Below are 16,051 nucleotides of genomic sequence, written 5' to 3'. Positions count from 1 at the left end.
GTGGGTTTTGTGCCATCCGCTGTGAGCAAGGCCAAGCCTTCGAAACCGCGCTTGATTTCTTGCGGCTTGCGGTGGAGGCCTGTGCGGCCGCGGTCCATTTCTTGCGGTCCGCACAGGGCACTGGACCGCAGTACCTCAGGAAGGCCTGTGCGGCTACAATCCATTTTGTGCGGTCCGCACATGGGGACTGAGAGGGTTATAATAGACGGGATTTCCAGTTATTTTCATTTTTCAAAATATCAAACCCCTAAGAGGCAATTTTTCAAACAACCTTTCTTCTTTAAATCAAATATATGTCATTTTTAACTAGTTTTCTTCAATCATTAACATCTTTTAACATGATTTCAACTTCAAATTAATTATTTTCATGGGGGAAATTGGGTGATTGGGTAGAACCTAGGTTTCTTAAAAATTGGGGATTTGGACCTCGATTTGAGGTCCGATTTCAAAATAAATTATATATTTGAGTGCGTGGGGAAATAGGTAATCAGGTTTAGGTTCGAACTTCGGGCTTCGACCACGTGGGCCCAGGGGGCGATTTTGATTTTTGGGTAAAACTTTGGAAAACTCATTTTTCATGCATTCAAATAGATTCATTTAGCGTTTATTAATGTAATTAAGTAATTTGTGGCTAGATACGAGCGAATTGGCGGAGGAATCAAGGGGTAAAGCTATAATTGAAGCTTGAGTTGTGTTGAGGCATTGAGGTAAGTGTTTAGTCTAACCTTATCTTGATGGATTTGGAGTTGTGTCCTATTTGCTATTTGCTTCTTGTTGAGTACAACGTATAGGCGTGGTGACAAGTTTCTATGCATTGGTGTCAAGCACGACCGTATGTCTTATATTGTGAATTTCAGGTTCTCGTTGTATTATTCATGCCTTGGCAAAGATTTCTATTTATTGTGTAAAGTTTTGCAAAGAATTTTGACCTATGAACATTAAGAAGCGTTGGCTCCAGTTGTATAACGAATTGTGAAAGTATAAGTGATAATTGAAACTTTAGGGCATTGGCTCGAGTTGTGAAGTGAATTGTAAAGTAAAGTGAGAAAGAGAAGAGATCATTGTGTTTCCCCCTTGCGTGGCTATTGTTGAGTTGAGGTTCCCTTGCATTGTGTTCTTAAGTGATATTATGGATGCTTAGGTTGATGATTCTTCGTGTTAGGTGTTGTAACAAGTTTAGTTATAGCTGAGGTAGTTAGATGTTGAAACTAGTTGAGTTATAGTTGAGATAGTTAGATGTTGGAACAAGTTTGATTATGGTTGTTTCTCCTTTGCTGGGACGTATGTACTTGTACTATTAAGTTTCTTTGTTGGGATAGTGTAGTCTATTGTTGATCCCTTGCCGAGATGGTTAATTTTGATTACTGTTGATTGTATATTTGGAACAGGTTGCACGTCGCAGCAGATATTATATTGGATCGGGTTGCATGCCGTAACAGATATTATATTGAATCGAGTTGCACGCCGCAATAGATATTATATTGGATCGGCTTGCACGCCACAACAGATATTATATAAGATCGGGTTGCACGCCGCAACAGATATTATATTGGATCGGGTTCCACGCCGCAACAGTTATATATGTGGAACGGGTTGCACGCTGCAACAATTTTAAAGGATAAGGAATCGGGTTGCGCGCCACAACAGTATTGTCGTTGTATTGATTGGAGACATCGAGTGTTCTTTCATACTTTATTAAGTTTCTAATAGAATTGATATGTTTCCCCGAAACATGTTTTCCCCTTCCTTTTAAAACTGTTATTACCTGTTTATATTTCTTTTGTATATTATATAACTGCACAGGTTTATCTGGAGTCTAGTCCTAGCCTCATCACTACCTCGCTGAGGTTAGGCCAGGCACTTACTAGCATATGAGGTCGGTTGTGCTGATACTACACTCTGCACTCTGTGCAGATACTAGAGTAGCCTTTAGTCAGCAGCAGTAGCTCGGGAGCCAGCCTTCAGTCCACCAAGACATTGAGGTAGCCTTACAGGCGTCCGCAGGCCTGACGTCCGTAGTCCGTGGATGTTGTGACACCGGGTTCTGGTTAGAGGCACGTGATGGTCTGTGAGACATTTTCGTTTCCTATTTATTTAAGACTTCCGCTAAATTTCATATTCCGCTATTATTTAACTGTTTATTCCTTTGTTAATATAATTGGTAAGAAGTTTTAAAATAAAGGAGTTAATGATTTCTAAGTTCATTGCTTGCCTAGCTTCTACGAGTAAGCGTCATCACGACTCCCGAGGATAAGGAAATCCGGGTCGTGACAAGTTGGTATCAAAGCTTTAGGTTACATAGGTCTCACAATTCACGGACAAGCTCAGTAGAGCCTGATGGATCGGTGCGGAGACGTCTGTATTTATTCCCAGAGGCTACGGAGTTAGGAAAACTTCACATTTGTTCTTTCTCGTCGTGCGGTTTTGTTTATCAATGCTAATTGAACTTCTACTCTGTTCCCTCGTAGATGTCGAGAACACGCGCTTCATCATCTACCGCTCAGCAGACCGAGCCCCCAGCAGTAGCTCCTACGAGGGGCAGAGAGGGAGGCCGAGGCCATACCAGAGGCCGAGGTAGGGGTAGAGCTCAGCCCCGAGCAACAGCTTCAGTAGCGGAGCCTCAGGTTGACTTTGATGACGAGGTTCTAGCTCCAGCAGCTCCGGTGGGCCCAGCTCAGGTCCCAGAGGGGTTTATTGTCACCCCAATCCTTTAGGACTCTCTTGTCCGATTACTGGGCCTCATGGAGAGTGTTACCCGAGCGGGATTGCTTCCTCTACACCAGCCGTCTCTCAAGCTAGAGGAGGAGCCCAGACTCCTACTACTCGCACTCCGGAGCAGGTAGCTCCCTAGATTCATACTCCAACGGTTTAGCCAGTTGGAGCAGTTCAGCCGGGTGTGGTAGCTCAGACCGGCGATGGAGCGGCTATGTCCGCCGATACTTTGTGGAGGCTGGATAGGTTCACCAAGCTCTTCACTTCTACTTTCAGCGGTGCATCTACTGAGAATCCCCAGGATTATTTCGACAGCTGCCATGAGGTACTCAGGAACATGGGCATTGTTGAGACCAATGGGGTCGATTTTACTATATTTCGCTTGTCTGAATCCGCCAAAACATGGTGGAGGGATTATATTTTAGCGAGACCAGCCAGATCTCCAGCCTTGACTTGGGAGCAGTGCACAGTGTTGTTTCTGGAGAAATTTCTCCCCATTAGTCAGAGAGAGGCCTATCGGAGGTAGTTTGAGTGCCTCCAGCAGGGTTCCATGACTATTACCCAGTATGAGACCAGGTTTCATCGACGTAGCTCACCATGCTCTTGTCATACTTCCTACCGAGAGAGAGAGGGCGATGAGGTTTATTGATGGTCTTATTCAGCCGATTCATCTTTGGATGGTTAGGGAGACTGGGAGTGAGATATATTTTTAGGAGGCGGCCAATGTGGCCAGGAGAGTGGAGGTGGTTCTGTCGCGTGGAGGTGGTCATGGGTTAGACAAGAGGCCTCATCATTCAGGTAGATTCAGTGGTGCCTCGTTTGGAGGCAGGGATTCATATGGTAGATGCCATCCTCCTAGGCCCTTTCAGTCAGCTCTTCAGGTCTCTCATGGCGCTTCAGGTAGTCGTGGTCCACATATGTGGTATTCCGATCAGTAGTCATATAGTGCACCACCAGCTCCTATCAGTGCACCACCGCTCCAAAGTTTTCGGGGTGGTCATTTGGGTCGCCAAGGTCAGTCTCAGTTCCCTCAGCCACATCATTTAGGTGGATGTTTTGAGTGTGGTAAGTATGGTCATATCAAGAGAACTTGTCCGTGGTTGGTGGGTACTCAATCGTAGCAGCAAGGTTTCAATGTCATGGTCTAGGCACCGGGTGTTCCACAGACCGCCTAACAAGCTAGGGGTGGGGGCAGAGGTGCTAGAGGTGGAGGTAGAGTATTTAGAGGTTGAGCTCAGGCCGCTAGAGGTAGAGGCCAGCCAGCTGCAGGCCGTCCCAGAGATGGAGCCTAGGGTGGTAGGGCCCACCCCAATGTTATGCTCTTCCAGCCAGGCCCGAGGCTGAGGCTTCATATGCGGTTATCACAGGTACTATTCTGGTTTATGATAGAGATGCTTCAGTGTTATTTGATCTAGTGTCCACCTACTCGTATGTGTCATCTTATTTTGCACCGTACCTGGTTATGCCCAGTGATTCATTGAGTGTTCTCGTTTATGTATCTATACTAGTGGGTGATTCTATTATAGTTGATCGAGTCCATAATTCTTCTATTGTGGTGATTGGGGGTCTTGAGACTCGTGTAGATTTGTTGCATTTAGACATGGTCGATTTCGATGTTATATTGGGGATGGACAGGTTATCACCTTACCACACTATCTTGAACTATCATGCCAAGACTGTGACCTTAGCTTTTCTGAGTATGCCTCATTTCAAGTGTAGGGGGACTCCTGGTCATTCTACCTGTAGTGTTATCTCTTATGTGAAGGCTCGGCGTATGGTCGAGAAGGGGTGTTTGGCCTATTTGGCATATGTTTGTGATTCTAGTGCTGAGGTTACCTCTATTGATTATGTGCCCTTTGTTCGAGAGTTTCCTAATGTTTTCCTTTCAGACCTACTAGGTATGCCACCCGACAAGGATCTTGACTTTTGCATTGATTTGGCTTCGGGCACTCAGCCCATTTCTATTCCACCGTATCGTATGGCCCTGCCTAAGCTAAAAGGGTTGAAGGAGCAGTTGCAAGACTTGCTTGAGAAGGGTTTTATTAGGCCGAGTGTTTCGCCTTGGGGTGCGCCAATGTTGTTTGTTAAGAAGACGGACGTATCAATGAGAATGTATATTAATTACCGGCAGTTGAACAAGGTTACAATCAAGAATAAGTACCAATTGCCGAGGATTGATGATTTGTTTGATCAGCTTCAGGGTGCCAAGGTGTTTTCAAAGTTTGATTTGAGATCTGGCTACCATCAGTTGAGGATTAGGGCATCTGATGTCCCTAAGACTGCATTTCGCACTCGGTACGGGCATTATGAGTTCTTGGTTATGTCGTTCGGGTTGACAAATGCCCCAGCAACTTTTATGGATTTTGGTGAACTGTGTGTTTAGACCTTATTTGGATTCATTCGTGATAGTCTTCATTGATGATATTTTGATATATTCCCACAGCCGGGAGGAGCACGAGCAACATCTCAGAGTGGTTCTTCAGACTTTGAGGGATAGTCAACTGTATGCTAAACTTTCGAAGTGTGAGTTCTGGTTGAGTTCAGTTGCATTCCTGGGTCATGTTGTGTCAGCAGAGGGTATTCAGGTTGATCTGAAGAAGATTGAGGCAGTCAAGAGCTGGCCCAAACCAGCATTAGCTACAGATATTTAGAATTTCTTGGGATTGGCAGGCTGCTATCGCCGGTTCGTGGAGGGGTTTTCATCTATCGCAGCCCCGATGACCAGGTTGACCCAGAAAGGTGCCCAATTCAAATGGTCGGACGAGTGTGAGGCGAGCTTTCAGAAGCTCAAGGTAGCTCTGACTACGGCACCAGTGTTGGTTTTGCCCACAGGTTTAGGGCCTTATATAGTTTATTGTGATGCTTCTCGTATTGGGCTTGGTGAAGTGTTGATGCAGGATGTCAAGGTCATTGCCTATGCTTCACGACAGTTAAAGATTCATGAGAAGAACTATCCAATTCATGATTTAGAGTTGGCAGCCATAGTTCACACATTGAAGATTTAGAGGCATTATCTGTATGGCATGACATGTGAGGTGTTCATGGATTACAAGAGTCTTCAGTATTTGTTCAAGCAAAAGGAGTTGAATTTGAGGTAGAGGAGGTGGTGGGAGTTGTTGAAGCATTATGATATCACTATCTTATATCACCTGGGAAAGGCCAATGTGGTGGCCGATGCCTTGAGTAGGAAGTCAACCAGTATGGACAGCCTTGCTTATATTTCGGTCGGTGAGGCGCCGCTTGCTTTGGATGTTCGGGACCTGGCCAATCGGTTCGTGAGGTTGGATATTTTTGAGCCTAGTCGGGTATTAGCTTGCATGGTTGCTCATTCATCTTTATTAGAGCGTATCCATGATCGGCAGTATGATGAACCCCGTTTGTGTGTCCTTAGAGACACGGTGCAGCGCGGAGGTGCCAAGCAGGTTACCTTAGATGATGATGGAGTTTTGAGATTGCAGGGTCGAGTTTGTGTGCCTAATGTGGATGGACTCCGAGAGTCAATCTTATAGGAGGCCCATAGTTCCCGGTACTCTATTTATCCGGGCACCGCGAAGATGTATCAGGATTTTCGGCAGCATTATTGGTGGCGTAGAATGAAGAAGGATAACGTTGCATATGTAGCTCGTTTTTTGAATTGTCAGCAGGTTAAGTACGAGCATTAGAGGCCTGGTGGGTTATTTTAGAAGATTGTGCTTCCGGAGTGGAAGTGGGAGCGGATCACTCTGGATTTTGTTATTGGACTCCCGCAGACTCGGAGAAAGTTCAACGTAGTATGGGTCATTGTTGATAGGCTGACCAAGTCAGCGCATTTCATTCCTATGGCAGTCTCCTATTCATCATAGAGGTTAGCTAAGATCTATATCCGGGATATTGTTTGTCTTCATGGTGTGCCTGTATCTATCATTTCGGACCGAGGTACGCAATTTACCTCGCATTTCTGGAGAGCAGTTCAGTGAGAGTTGGGCACCCAAGTTTAGTTGAGTACAACATTTCATCCTCAGATGGATGGGCAGTCCGTGCGGACTATTCAGATTTTGAAGGATATGCTACGAGCTTGTGTCATCGACTTTGGAGGCTCGTGGGATCAATGTTTGCCTTTAGTAGAGTTTGCCTACAACAACAGGTACCAGTCGAGTATCCAGATGGCTCCTTACGAGGCTTTATGTGGTAGGAGGTGTCGATCTCCGGTTGGATGGTTTGAGCCAGGAGAGGCTCGATTATTGGGTACGGATCTTGTTTAGGAGGTTTCGGACAAGGTCAGGATTATTCAGGATAGGCTTTGTACAACACAGTCCAGGCAAAAGAGTTATGCAGACCGCAAGGTTCGAGATTTAGCATTCATGGTAGGTGAGTGAGTATTGCTTCGAGTGTCGCCTATGAAGGGCGTGATGAGATTTGGGAAGAATGGCAAACTTAGCCCTAGGTTCATTGGTCCGTTTGAGATTCTTGATTGAGTGGGAAAGGTGGCTTATAGACTTTTATGCACTACCGCCGAGTTTATCAACCGTATATCCATTGTTTCATGTGTCCATGCTTTGGAAATATTACGGCGATCCATCCCATGTGTTAGACTTCAGCACTATCCAGTTGGACAAGGACTTGTCTTATGAGGAGGAAATGGTAGCTATTCTAGACCGACAGGTTTGTCAGTTGAGGTCGAAGAGTTTTCCTTCTATTCGTGTTCAGTGGAGAGGTTAGCCTCCTAAGGCATCAACCTGGAGTCCGAGTCCGATATGCGGAGCCGTTATCCCCATCTTTTCCCCGACTCAGGTACTTCCTTCTTCTGTCCGTTTGAGGATGAACGGTTGTTTTAGAGGTGGAGAATGTGATGACCCAAAAGGTCATCACTTGTTTTAAGATGAAACCTCCGTTTTCTGAGGCCTTGAAAACCTCATTTAAAGTCACCTCAATTTACGTGCGCAGTCCGGCGCATAGCCGGAAAGCTTAAATATGATAATCTGTGAAAAACGATCAGTTTTGATTATAGAATGAGATAATTTGACTTTGATCAACTTTTTAGGAAAATGGACCCGGACCCGTGATTTGACGGTTCGGGGGGGGGGGTCCGTAGGAAAATATGGGACTTGGGCGTATGCCCGGAATCAAATTCTGAGGTCCCGATCCCGACAAATGAATTTTCAAAGAAAATTATTTTCTGAAATTGTTTAAAGAAATTTGAGATGAAGTTTGATTAGAAAGAGATGGTATGGGTCCTGTATTTTGGTTCCGGCACCCGGTACAGGTCTTATATATGGTTTAAGTTATTTCTGTGTAGTTTGGTTGAAAACGGACGTCATTTGATGTGATTCAGACCTAAATTGCTAAATTTGATACTTGATGAAGTTTGAGAATAAAAAAGTTCTTTATTTTGAGGTTGATTCATTGTTATTGAGGTTATTTTGGCGATTTGATCGCACGGATAAGTTCGTTTGATGTTGTTAAGTTAGTACGTGTGTTTGGTTAGGAGCCCTGAGGGCTCGAGTGTGTTTATGATATGTTTCGGCAAATTTTGAACTTAGGAAAAAGTTGCAGATTAAGAGAAGTTGCAGGTCTCTGAAGCCAGGTCTCGCAGTCCCCAGTAGAAACTTCGCGGCCGCAGTGGGGACTCTGCGATTGCGGTGGGATTTTTGCGGTCCGCGGTGAGCAAGGCCAAGCCTTCGCGGCCGCGCTTGATTTCTTACGGTTCGGCCGTGGTCCATTTCATGCGGTCCGCATAGGGGGCCTGAGAGGGGTATAAATAGACAGGATTTCCAGTTATTTTTATTTTTCAAAACCCCAAAAACCTAAGAGGCATTTTTTCAAACAACCTTTCTTCTCCAAATCAAATGTAATTCGTTTTTAATTAGTTTTCTTCAATCATTAACATCTTTTAACATGATTTCAACTTCAAATCAATGATTTTCATGGAGAAATTGGATGTTTTGGGTAGAACCTAAGTTATTCAAAAATTAGGGATTTGGACCTCGATTTGAGGTCCAATTTCAAAACAAATTATATATTTGAGTTTGTGGGTGAATGGGTAATCGGGTTTAGGTTCGAACCTCGGGTTTTGACCATGTGGGCCCGGGGGCGATTTTGACTTTTTGGGTAAAACTTTGGAAAACTCATTTTCATGCATTCAAATTGATTCATTTAGCGTTTATTGATGTAATTAAGTAACTTGTGGCTAGATACGAGCGAATTGGCGGAGGAATCAAGGGGTAAAGCTATAATTGAAGCTTGAGTTATGTTACAGGCATAGAGGTAAGTGTTTGGTCTAACCTTAGCTTGAGAGATTAGGAGTTGTGTCCTATTTGCTATTTGCTTCTTGTTGACTACGACGTATAGTCATGGTGACGAGTATCTATGCGTTGGTGTCAAGCATGACCATGAGTCTTATATTGTGATTTTCATTATCTCGTTGTATTATTCATGCCTTGGCGTAAATTTCTATTTCTTGTGTAAAGTTGTGGAAAGAATTGTGACCTATGAACATTGAGGAGTATAAGTGATAATCGAAACTATAGGGCATTGGCTCGAGTTGCGAAGTGAATTGTGAAGTAAAGTGAGAAAGAGAAGAGATCATTATGTTGCCCCCTTGCCGGACTATTGTTGAGTTGAGGTTCCCTTGCTTTGTGTTCTTAAATGATATTACGGATGCTTAGGTTGATGATTCTTCGTGTTAGGTGTTGTAACAAGTTTAGTTATAGTTGAGGTAGTTAGATGTTGAAACTAGTTGAGTTATAGTTGAGATAGTTAGATGTTGGAACTAGTTTGGTTATGGTTGTTTCTCCCTTGTCGGGACGTATGTACTTGTACTATTGAGTTTCCTTGCCAGGATAGTGTAGTCTATTGTTGATCATTTGCCGAGATGGTTAATTATTATTATTGTTGACTATATATTCGGAATAGGTTGCACGCCACAATAGATATTATGTTGGATCGAGTTGCACGCCGCAACAGAGATTATATTGGATGAGGTTGCACGCAGCAACATATATTATATTGGATCGGTTTGCACGACGCAACAGATATTATATTGAAATGGGTTGCACGCCATAACAGTTATATATATGGAACGGGTTGCACGCCACAACAATGTTAAATGATAAGGGATCGGGTTGCGCGCCGCAACAGTATTGTAGTTGCATTGATTGTAGACATCGACTGTTCTTTCATACTTTATTAAGTTTCTGATAGAATTGATATGTTTCTCTAAAATATGTTTTCCCCTCCCTTTTAAAACTATTATTACTTGTTTATATTTATGATGTATATTATATAACTGCACAGGTTTATCTGGAGTCGGGTCCTAGCCTCATCACTACCTCGCCGGGGTTAGGCTGGCACTTACCAGCACATGGAGTCGGTTGTGCTGATACTACACTCTACACTCTGTGAATATACCGGAGTAGCCTTTGGTCAGCAGCAGTAGCTCGGGAGCCAGCCTTCAGTCCACTGTGATACCGAGGTAGCCTTGCAGGCGTCCGCAGGCCCGACGTCTCCTCTATCTTATTTTATATGTTGTTATCTCATGTATTCGAGACAAACAGTGTTATATTTCTTTCAAATGGTTGTATTTAGTACTCTTATTAGTCCGTGGATGTTGTGACACTGGGTTCTGGTTAGAGGCACGTGATGGTCTGTGAGACATTTTCGTTTCCTATTTATTTAAGACTTCCGCTAAATTTCATATTCCGCTGTTATTTAACTGTTTATTCCTTTGTTAATATAATTGGTAAGAAGTTTTAAAATAAAGGAGTTAATGATTTCTAAGTTCATGGCTTGCCTAGCTTCTACGAGTAAGCGTCATCACGACTCCCGAGAATAAGGAAATCCGGGTCGTGACATTTACTCACAAAAATTACTAAAAACAAAGTTTACCTTTCTCCCAAAAGTAAAATTCATATTTGGCTCCACATAATGTGTTCAATGAGTCAAGTGAAGTACTTTTCATTGACAAAAAAAAGTTGCTGAAAAATGCATATCTCATATTTTTTTTTTAGAGAAATCCCATTTCTTGCCTAAACGAAATGCCTATAAAAGAGCATATATTTGCAACAACAGTTTGCAGAAACTATCAAGTCAAATAATCCCCCCTTTAATTCCCTCCCAAAATGCAGTTCTTCAACTTCTTTTCCCTTTTCCTTTTTGTGTCATTCCTCTTTTTATTTAAGAAATGGAAGAATTCCAATAGCCAAACCAAAAGATTGCCTCCAGGTCCATGGAAATTACCTATTCTTGGAAGCATGCTTCATATGCTAGGTGGACTTCCACATCATGTCCTTAGAGATTTAGCCAAAAAATATGGACCAATTATGCACCTTCAACTAGGCGAAGTTTCTCTAGTTGTTATTAGTTCTCCTGAGATGGCAAAAGAAGTACTAAAAACTCATGACCTCGCTTTTGCAAATAGGCCTTTACTTGTAGCTGCCAAGATTTTTTCTTATAATTGCATGGACATTGCCTTTTCTCCTTATGGCAATTACTGGAGACAAATGCGTAAAATTTGTCTCTTGGAATTGCTCAGTGCCAAAAATGTCAAGTCATTCAACTCAATTAGACAAGATGAAGTTCATCGTATGATTAAATTTTTTCGATCATCTCCTGGTAAGCCAGTTAATGTTACAAAAAGGATTTCACTTTTCACAAACTCTATGACATGTAGATCAGCATTTGGACAAGAATATAAGGAGCAAGACGAATTTGTACAACTAGTCAAAAAAGTGTCAAACTTAATAGAAGGGTTTAATGTGGCTGATATATTCCCTTCACTGAAGTTTCTTCATGTGCTCACTGGAATGAAGGCTAAAGTTATGAATACACACAATGAATTAGATGCCATTCTTGAAAATATCATCAATGAGCACAAGAAGACTTCAAAAGGCGATGGTGAATCAGGAGGTGAAGGTATAATTGGTGTACTGCTAAGACTTATGAAAGAAGGAGGCCTTCAATTTCCAATCACTAACGACAACATCAAAGCTATCATTTCTGTACGTACTATATACTGCATATTTCTATCTTCGTTATTAGTACTCCTTCTATTCTATTTTTTGGGGAACTTGTTTTTATCCTATTCCATAAAGAATGACGTATTTCTATATAAGAAATAATTTAACTTTAAATTTTCTATTTTACCTTTAATGACATATTTTTATAGCCATAGGAATTTCATGGCATATTTAATATCACAAGTTCGAAAATTATTTCTGTGTTTCTTAAACTTTGTATCTAATTATACCGTGCCATATAAAGTGAAATTGATGAAGTATTATGATTTATCTTTAATACTAACGTTCTCAAATTGCATAATTAATTTCTGTACTTAAAGAGTCACTTTAGTTAGCTTTCAATTAGGACAACTAATCTTACTTTCGTCATAAAATTTACACATTTGAAAATTACAACAAATGTTATTTCAATCACCACAACTTGGCATTAGGATAACGAAACAAGTAGCAAAATAACTTGATATTTTTTTTTTTGGGTTTTTGGCATTGAAAATGTCACGGCCCGGATTTTCCACCATCGGGAGTCGTGATGGCGCATATTAATGTAAGCTAGGCAAGCCAATCCTTAACAGCTTACTTCATTAACAAATCACTTCTTTTAACGATTATCCGTGATAGCATAAAAACAACGGAATTTAATAAATGTACGGAAGACTTAAATTAAAGAAACAGAACAATAATCCGGAAATCAACATATGCTTCTACCCAAGAACTAGTGTCAAATTACTCACGAATTTCTAAGAGTACTAAATATAACCGTTTGAAAGAAAAATATAAACTGTTTGTCTCGAATACATGAGATAACAGACTGAAATAAAGATAGAAGAGACGTTGGGCTTGCGGACGCTTGCAAGGCTACCTCGGTGTCTCACTGGACTGAAAGCTGGCTCCCGCGCTACAGCTGCTATCCAAGACCTGGATCTGTGCAAACGAGCACAAAGTGTAGTATCAGCACAACTGACCCCATGTGCTGGTAAGTGTCTGCCTAACCCTGGTGAGGTAGTGATGAGGCTAGGACTAGACTCCAGATAAACCTGTGCAGTTATATACTATATGGCGGAAAAGTAAACAGGTAATAAGCAATCAAAGCTGGGAAAGGGGAAACATGCTTTGGGGGTAGCAGATAAAACAGAATACCAAAGAATAGTAAGGAAACTACAATTTAGCTTCTAACACGGATAAAGAGAAATAAGGCAACTTTCACTTTCAGTTTCATCTTGTTGCAGGCGTGCAACCCGATCCCATTTCTCATTTTTGTGGTAGGGGTACCACCTGCTCTCAATTCAGTATATCTTTTAGTAGGCGTACCACCCGCTCCCATTTCAGTATATCTTGTGGTAGGCGTACCACCCGCTCCCATTTCATTATATCTTGTGGTAGACGTACGACCCGCTCCCTTTTACATTTCATCACACAATCACAAAAAATCCTGGCAATGGAATATAAATAATGTAATAACTTCCCGGCAAGGGAACACAACAATGTTATAATTTTCCCGGCAAGGGAACAACAATATTTAATTATTCATCCCGGCAAGGGAGAATCAGCTATAACCAACCTCAACTCAACTTGTACTCAGTTCGATTATTGAAAATACTCAATCATAGAAGATCATTAAGTAAAGCACTCAAGTGTCATTTAAGTACACAACAACATTCAATTTAAGACTCATGGTCATGCTTAACACCAACGTATAGATACTCGCCACCATGCCTATACGTCGTACTCAACAAGAAGCAAGTAGCAAGTATGACTCAACTCCTAATCCCTCAAGCTAGGGTTAGACCAAACACTTACCTCGATGCCTTGATCACCACTCAAGTCTCAACTATAGCTTTACCCCTTGATTCCACCACCAATTCGCTCGAATCTAGTCACAAGTTAATTAATTACATTAATAAGTGCTAAATGAATCAACCCCAATGCATGAAAATGAGTTTTCAAATGTTTTACCCAAAAGTCAGAAATCACCCCTAGGCCCACGTGGTCGAAACCCGAGGTTCGGACCAAAACCCGATAACTCATTCCGCCACGAATCCAAATATATAATTTGCTTTGAAATCGAACCTCCAATTGAGGTCCAAATCCCCAATTTTAGAAAACCTAGGTTCTACCCTAAACACTCAATTTTCCCCATGAAATTCTTTGATTTGAAGTTGAAATCATGTTAAAATATGTTAAGGAGTGAAGAAAATGAGTTAGAAATCACTTACCAACGTTTTGGAGATGAAAGATTGTTTGAAAATCGCATCTTATGTTTTGGGGTTTTGAAAAAGTAAAAAATAACTGAGATTCCCGTTAATTTATACCCCTCTCAGATCCCCTGTGCGGATCGCATCAAATGGACCATGACTACACAGTCTCCACTGCGGACCGCACAAAGGCGACAACGGCCGCGCTGGCCCCTCCCTGAAGACCTGCAGTTCAGCACCCTAGGCGGACCGCACAAAGGCGATTGCAGCCTCACAACCTCCACTGAGGACCGCAAAAAGGCGACCACGGCTGCGCTGGCCCCTCCGCGGACCGCACAGCCTCCACCGAGGACCAAAGCCTAAGGCATTCCGGAACCCACTCGAAACTCACCCGAGCCCTCGAAACTCCAACCCAAGTATGCACACAACCTCAAAAATATCCTACGAACATATTCGTGTACTCAAATGACCAAAATAACATCACGAACATCGAATTAAACCTCGAGATCAATAAAATTTCTCAAAACTCTTTTAAACATTAAATTTCTCAATTAAGGTCTGGATCACGTCAAATGACGTCCGTTTTTAACCAAATTTAACAGGAATGACTCAAGTCATATGTGAGACCTGTACCGGGTGCCTGAAATAAAATACGGGCCCGATACCATTACTTTCTAATAAGTTTTCACTTCAAATTTCCTTAAACAATTTTTGAAAATAATTTCACTTAAAAATTTATTTCTCGGGCTAGGGACATCGGATTCCGATTTCGGGCATACGCCCAAGTCCCATATTTTTCTAGGGACTCTCCGGGACCGTCAAATTATGGGTCCGGGTCCGTTTACCCAGAATGTTGACCAAAGTCAAATTTATTCATTTTAAATTCAAGACTTAACATTTTTCACAGAATTTCATATTTAATCTTTCCGGCTACGCGCTTGGACTGCGTACGAAAATCAAAGCAACTTTAAATGAAGTTTTCAAGGCCTCAAAAGCACATAATGGATAAAAAAACAGGTGATGACCCTTTGGGTCGTCATAGAAAATTTATAATTCCTTTTGGTGTAAGAATAAAGGTAGTAGCACAAACGTAGTACAAATATGTTATTTGAATATTTCAGTAGAAATTTGTCAAGAAGTTTGCAAGAGAAGTGAATATTGTAACTTGCTCGAAAATGAAGGACATCTTTGGTGGGGGAACAAAAACTTCATCAACAACAATTAATTGGGCCATGGTCGAAATGATGAAGAATCCAAGTGTATTTTCCAAAGCTCAAGTAGAGGTAAGAGAAATCTTGAGAGGGAAAGAAACTTTTGATGAAATTGATGTCGAGGAGTTCAAATACCTAAAGATGGTCATTAAAGAAACTTTCAGACTCCATCCTCCAGTACCTCTTTTGCTTCCAAGAGAATGTAGAGAAGAAACGGACTTAAACGGCTACACTATTCCATTTAAAACAAAAGTCGTGGTTAATGTTTGGGCAATGGGAAGAGATCCAAAATATTGGGATGACGTAGAAAGCTTTAAACCTGAGAGATTTGAACACAACTCTATGGATTATATTGGTAATAATTATGAATATCTTCCCTTTGGTAGTGGAAGGAGAATTTGCCCTGGAATATCATTTGGTTTAGCAAATGTTTATTTTCCACTAGCTCAATTATTGTATCACTTTGACTGAAAACTCCCAACTGTAATCAATCCAAGTGAACTGGACTTGACTGAGGCGGCTGGAGCAGCTTGTGCCAGAAAGAATGACCTACACGTGATCGCAACTGCTTATCAACATTGTGAAGAGTGATCTCATGGCGTCAAACCTTTTCTTAAAAGAAGAATCTTTGCAACTGAATTTCGTTGGCAACCCCACCATTGTACTTTCTTCCGTTGGTGTTTATTATTTATAATATTTGTGTCCTTTTTCATATATAGATATATCATTATAGCTTTCCACGCAAGCTGTCAAATAAGACTTTCTGTTGTTTTTATATTTTGCAATGTAGTGACATGCTATCCGTGTGAACTAAATATACTACTTACATCCCTCCATTATAAAGAAAAGATACTAGAGGGACACCACAGGTAGGGGTGGGCATATTTCGGTCGGAACCGAATAAACCGACCGAACCGAATTTTTTTTAATTTCGGTTTCGGTT

General features: G+C 41.7%; 1 protein-coding gene across 1 annotated transcript; it reads left to right on the top strand.

Moving 5' to 3' along the window:
- Window positions 1–10,743: 10,743 nt before the first annotated feature.
- On the top strand, window positions 10,744–15,820 carry LOC104247625 (premnaspirodiene oxygenase-like). Its single transcript, XM_070156611.1, has 2 exons — window positions 10,744–11,687; window positions 15,079–15,820. Exons 1-2 carry the CDS (start codon window positions 10,809–10,811, stop codon window positions 15,577–15,579), a joined length of 1,380 nt encoding a protein of 459 aa, XP_070012712.1. The 5' UTR covers window positions 10,744–10,808; the 3' UTR covers window positions 15,580–15,820.
- Window positions 15,821–16,051: the final 231 nt, after the last annotated feature.

Source organism: Nicotiana sylvestris, chromosome 9, assembly GCF_000393655.2.
Source record: "Nicotiana sylvestris chromosome 9, ASM39365v2, whole genome shotgun sequence".
Taxonomy (NCBI): domain Eukaryota; kingdom Viridiplantae; phylum Streptophyta; class Magnoliopsida; order Solanales; family Solanaceae; genus Nicotiana; species Nicotiana sylvestris.
This window is presented reverse-complemented; position numbering and strand designations above follow the sequence as displayed.

Bases quoted from the DNA above. Each gene is read 5' to 3' on its own strand.
- LOC104247625 (XM_070156611.1), top strand. From the start codon at position 10,809: ATGCAGTTCTTCAACTTCTTTTCCCTTTTCCTTTTTGTGTCATTCCTC. The intron at 11,688-15,078 runs GTACGTACTATA...TCGAAAATGAAG, and splicing joins ACATCAAAGCTATCATTTCT to GACATCTTTGGTGGGGGAAC.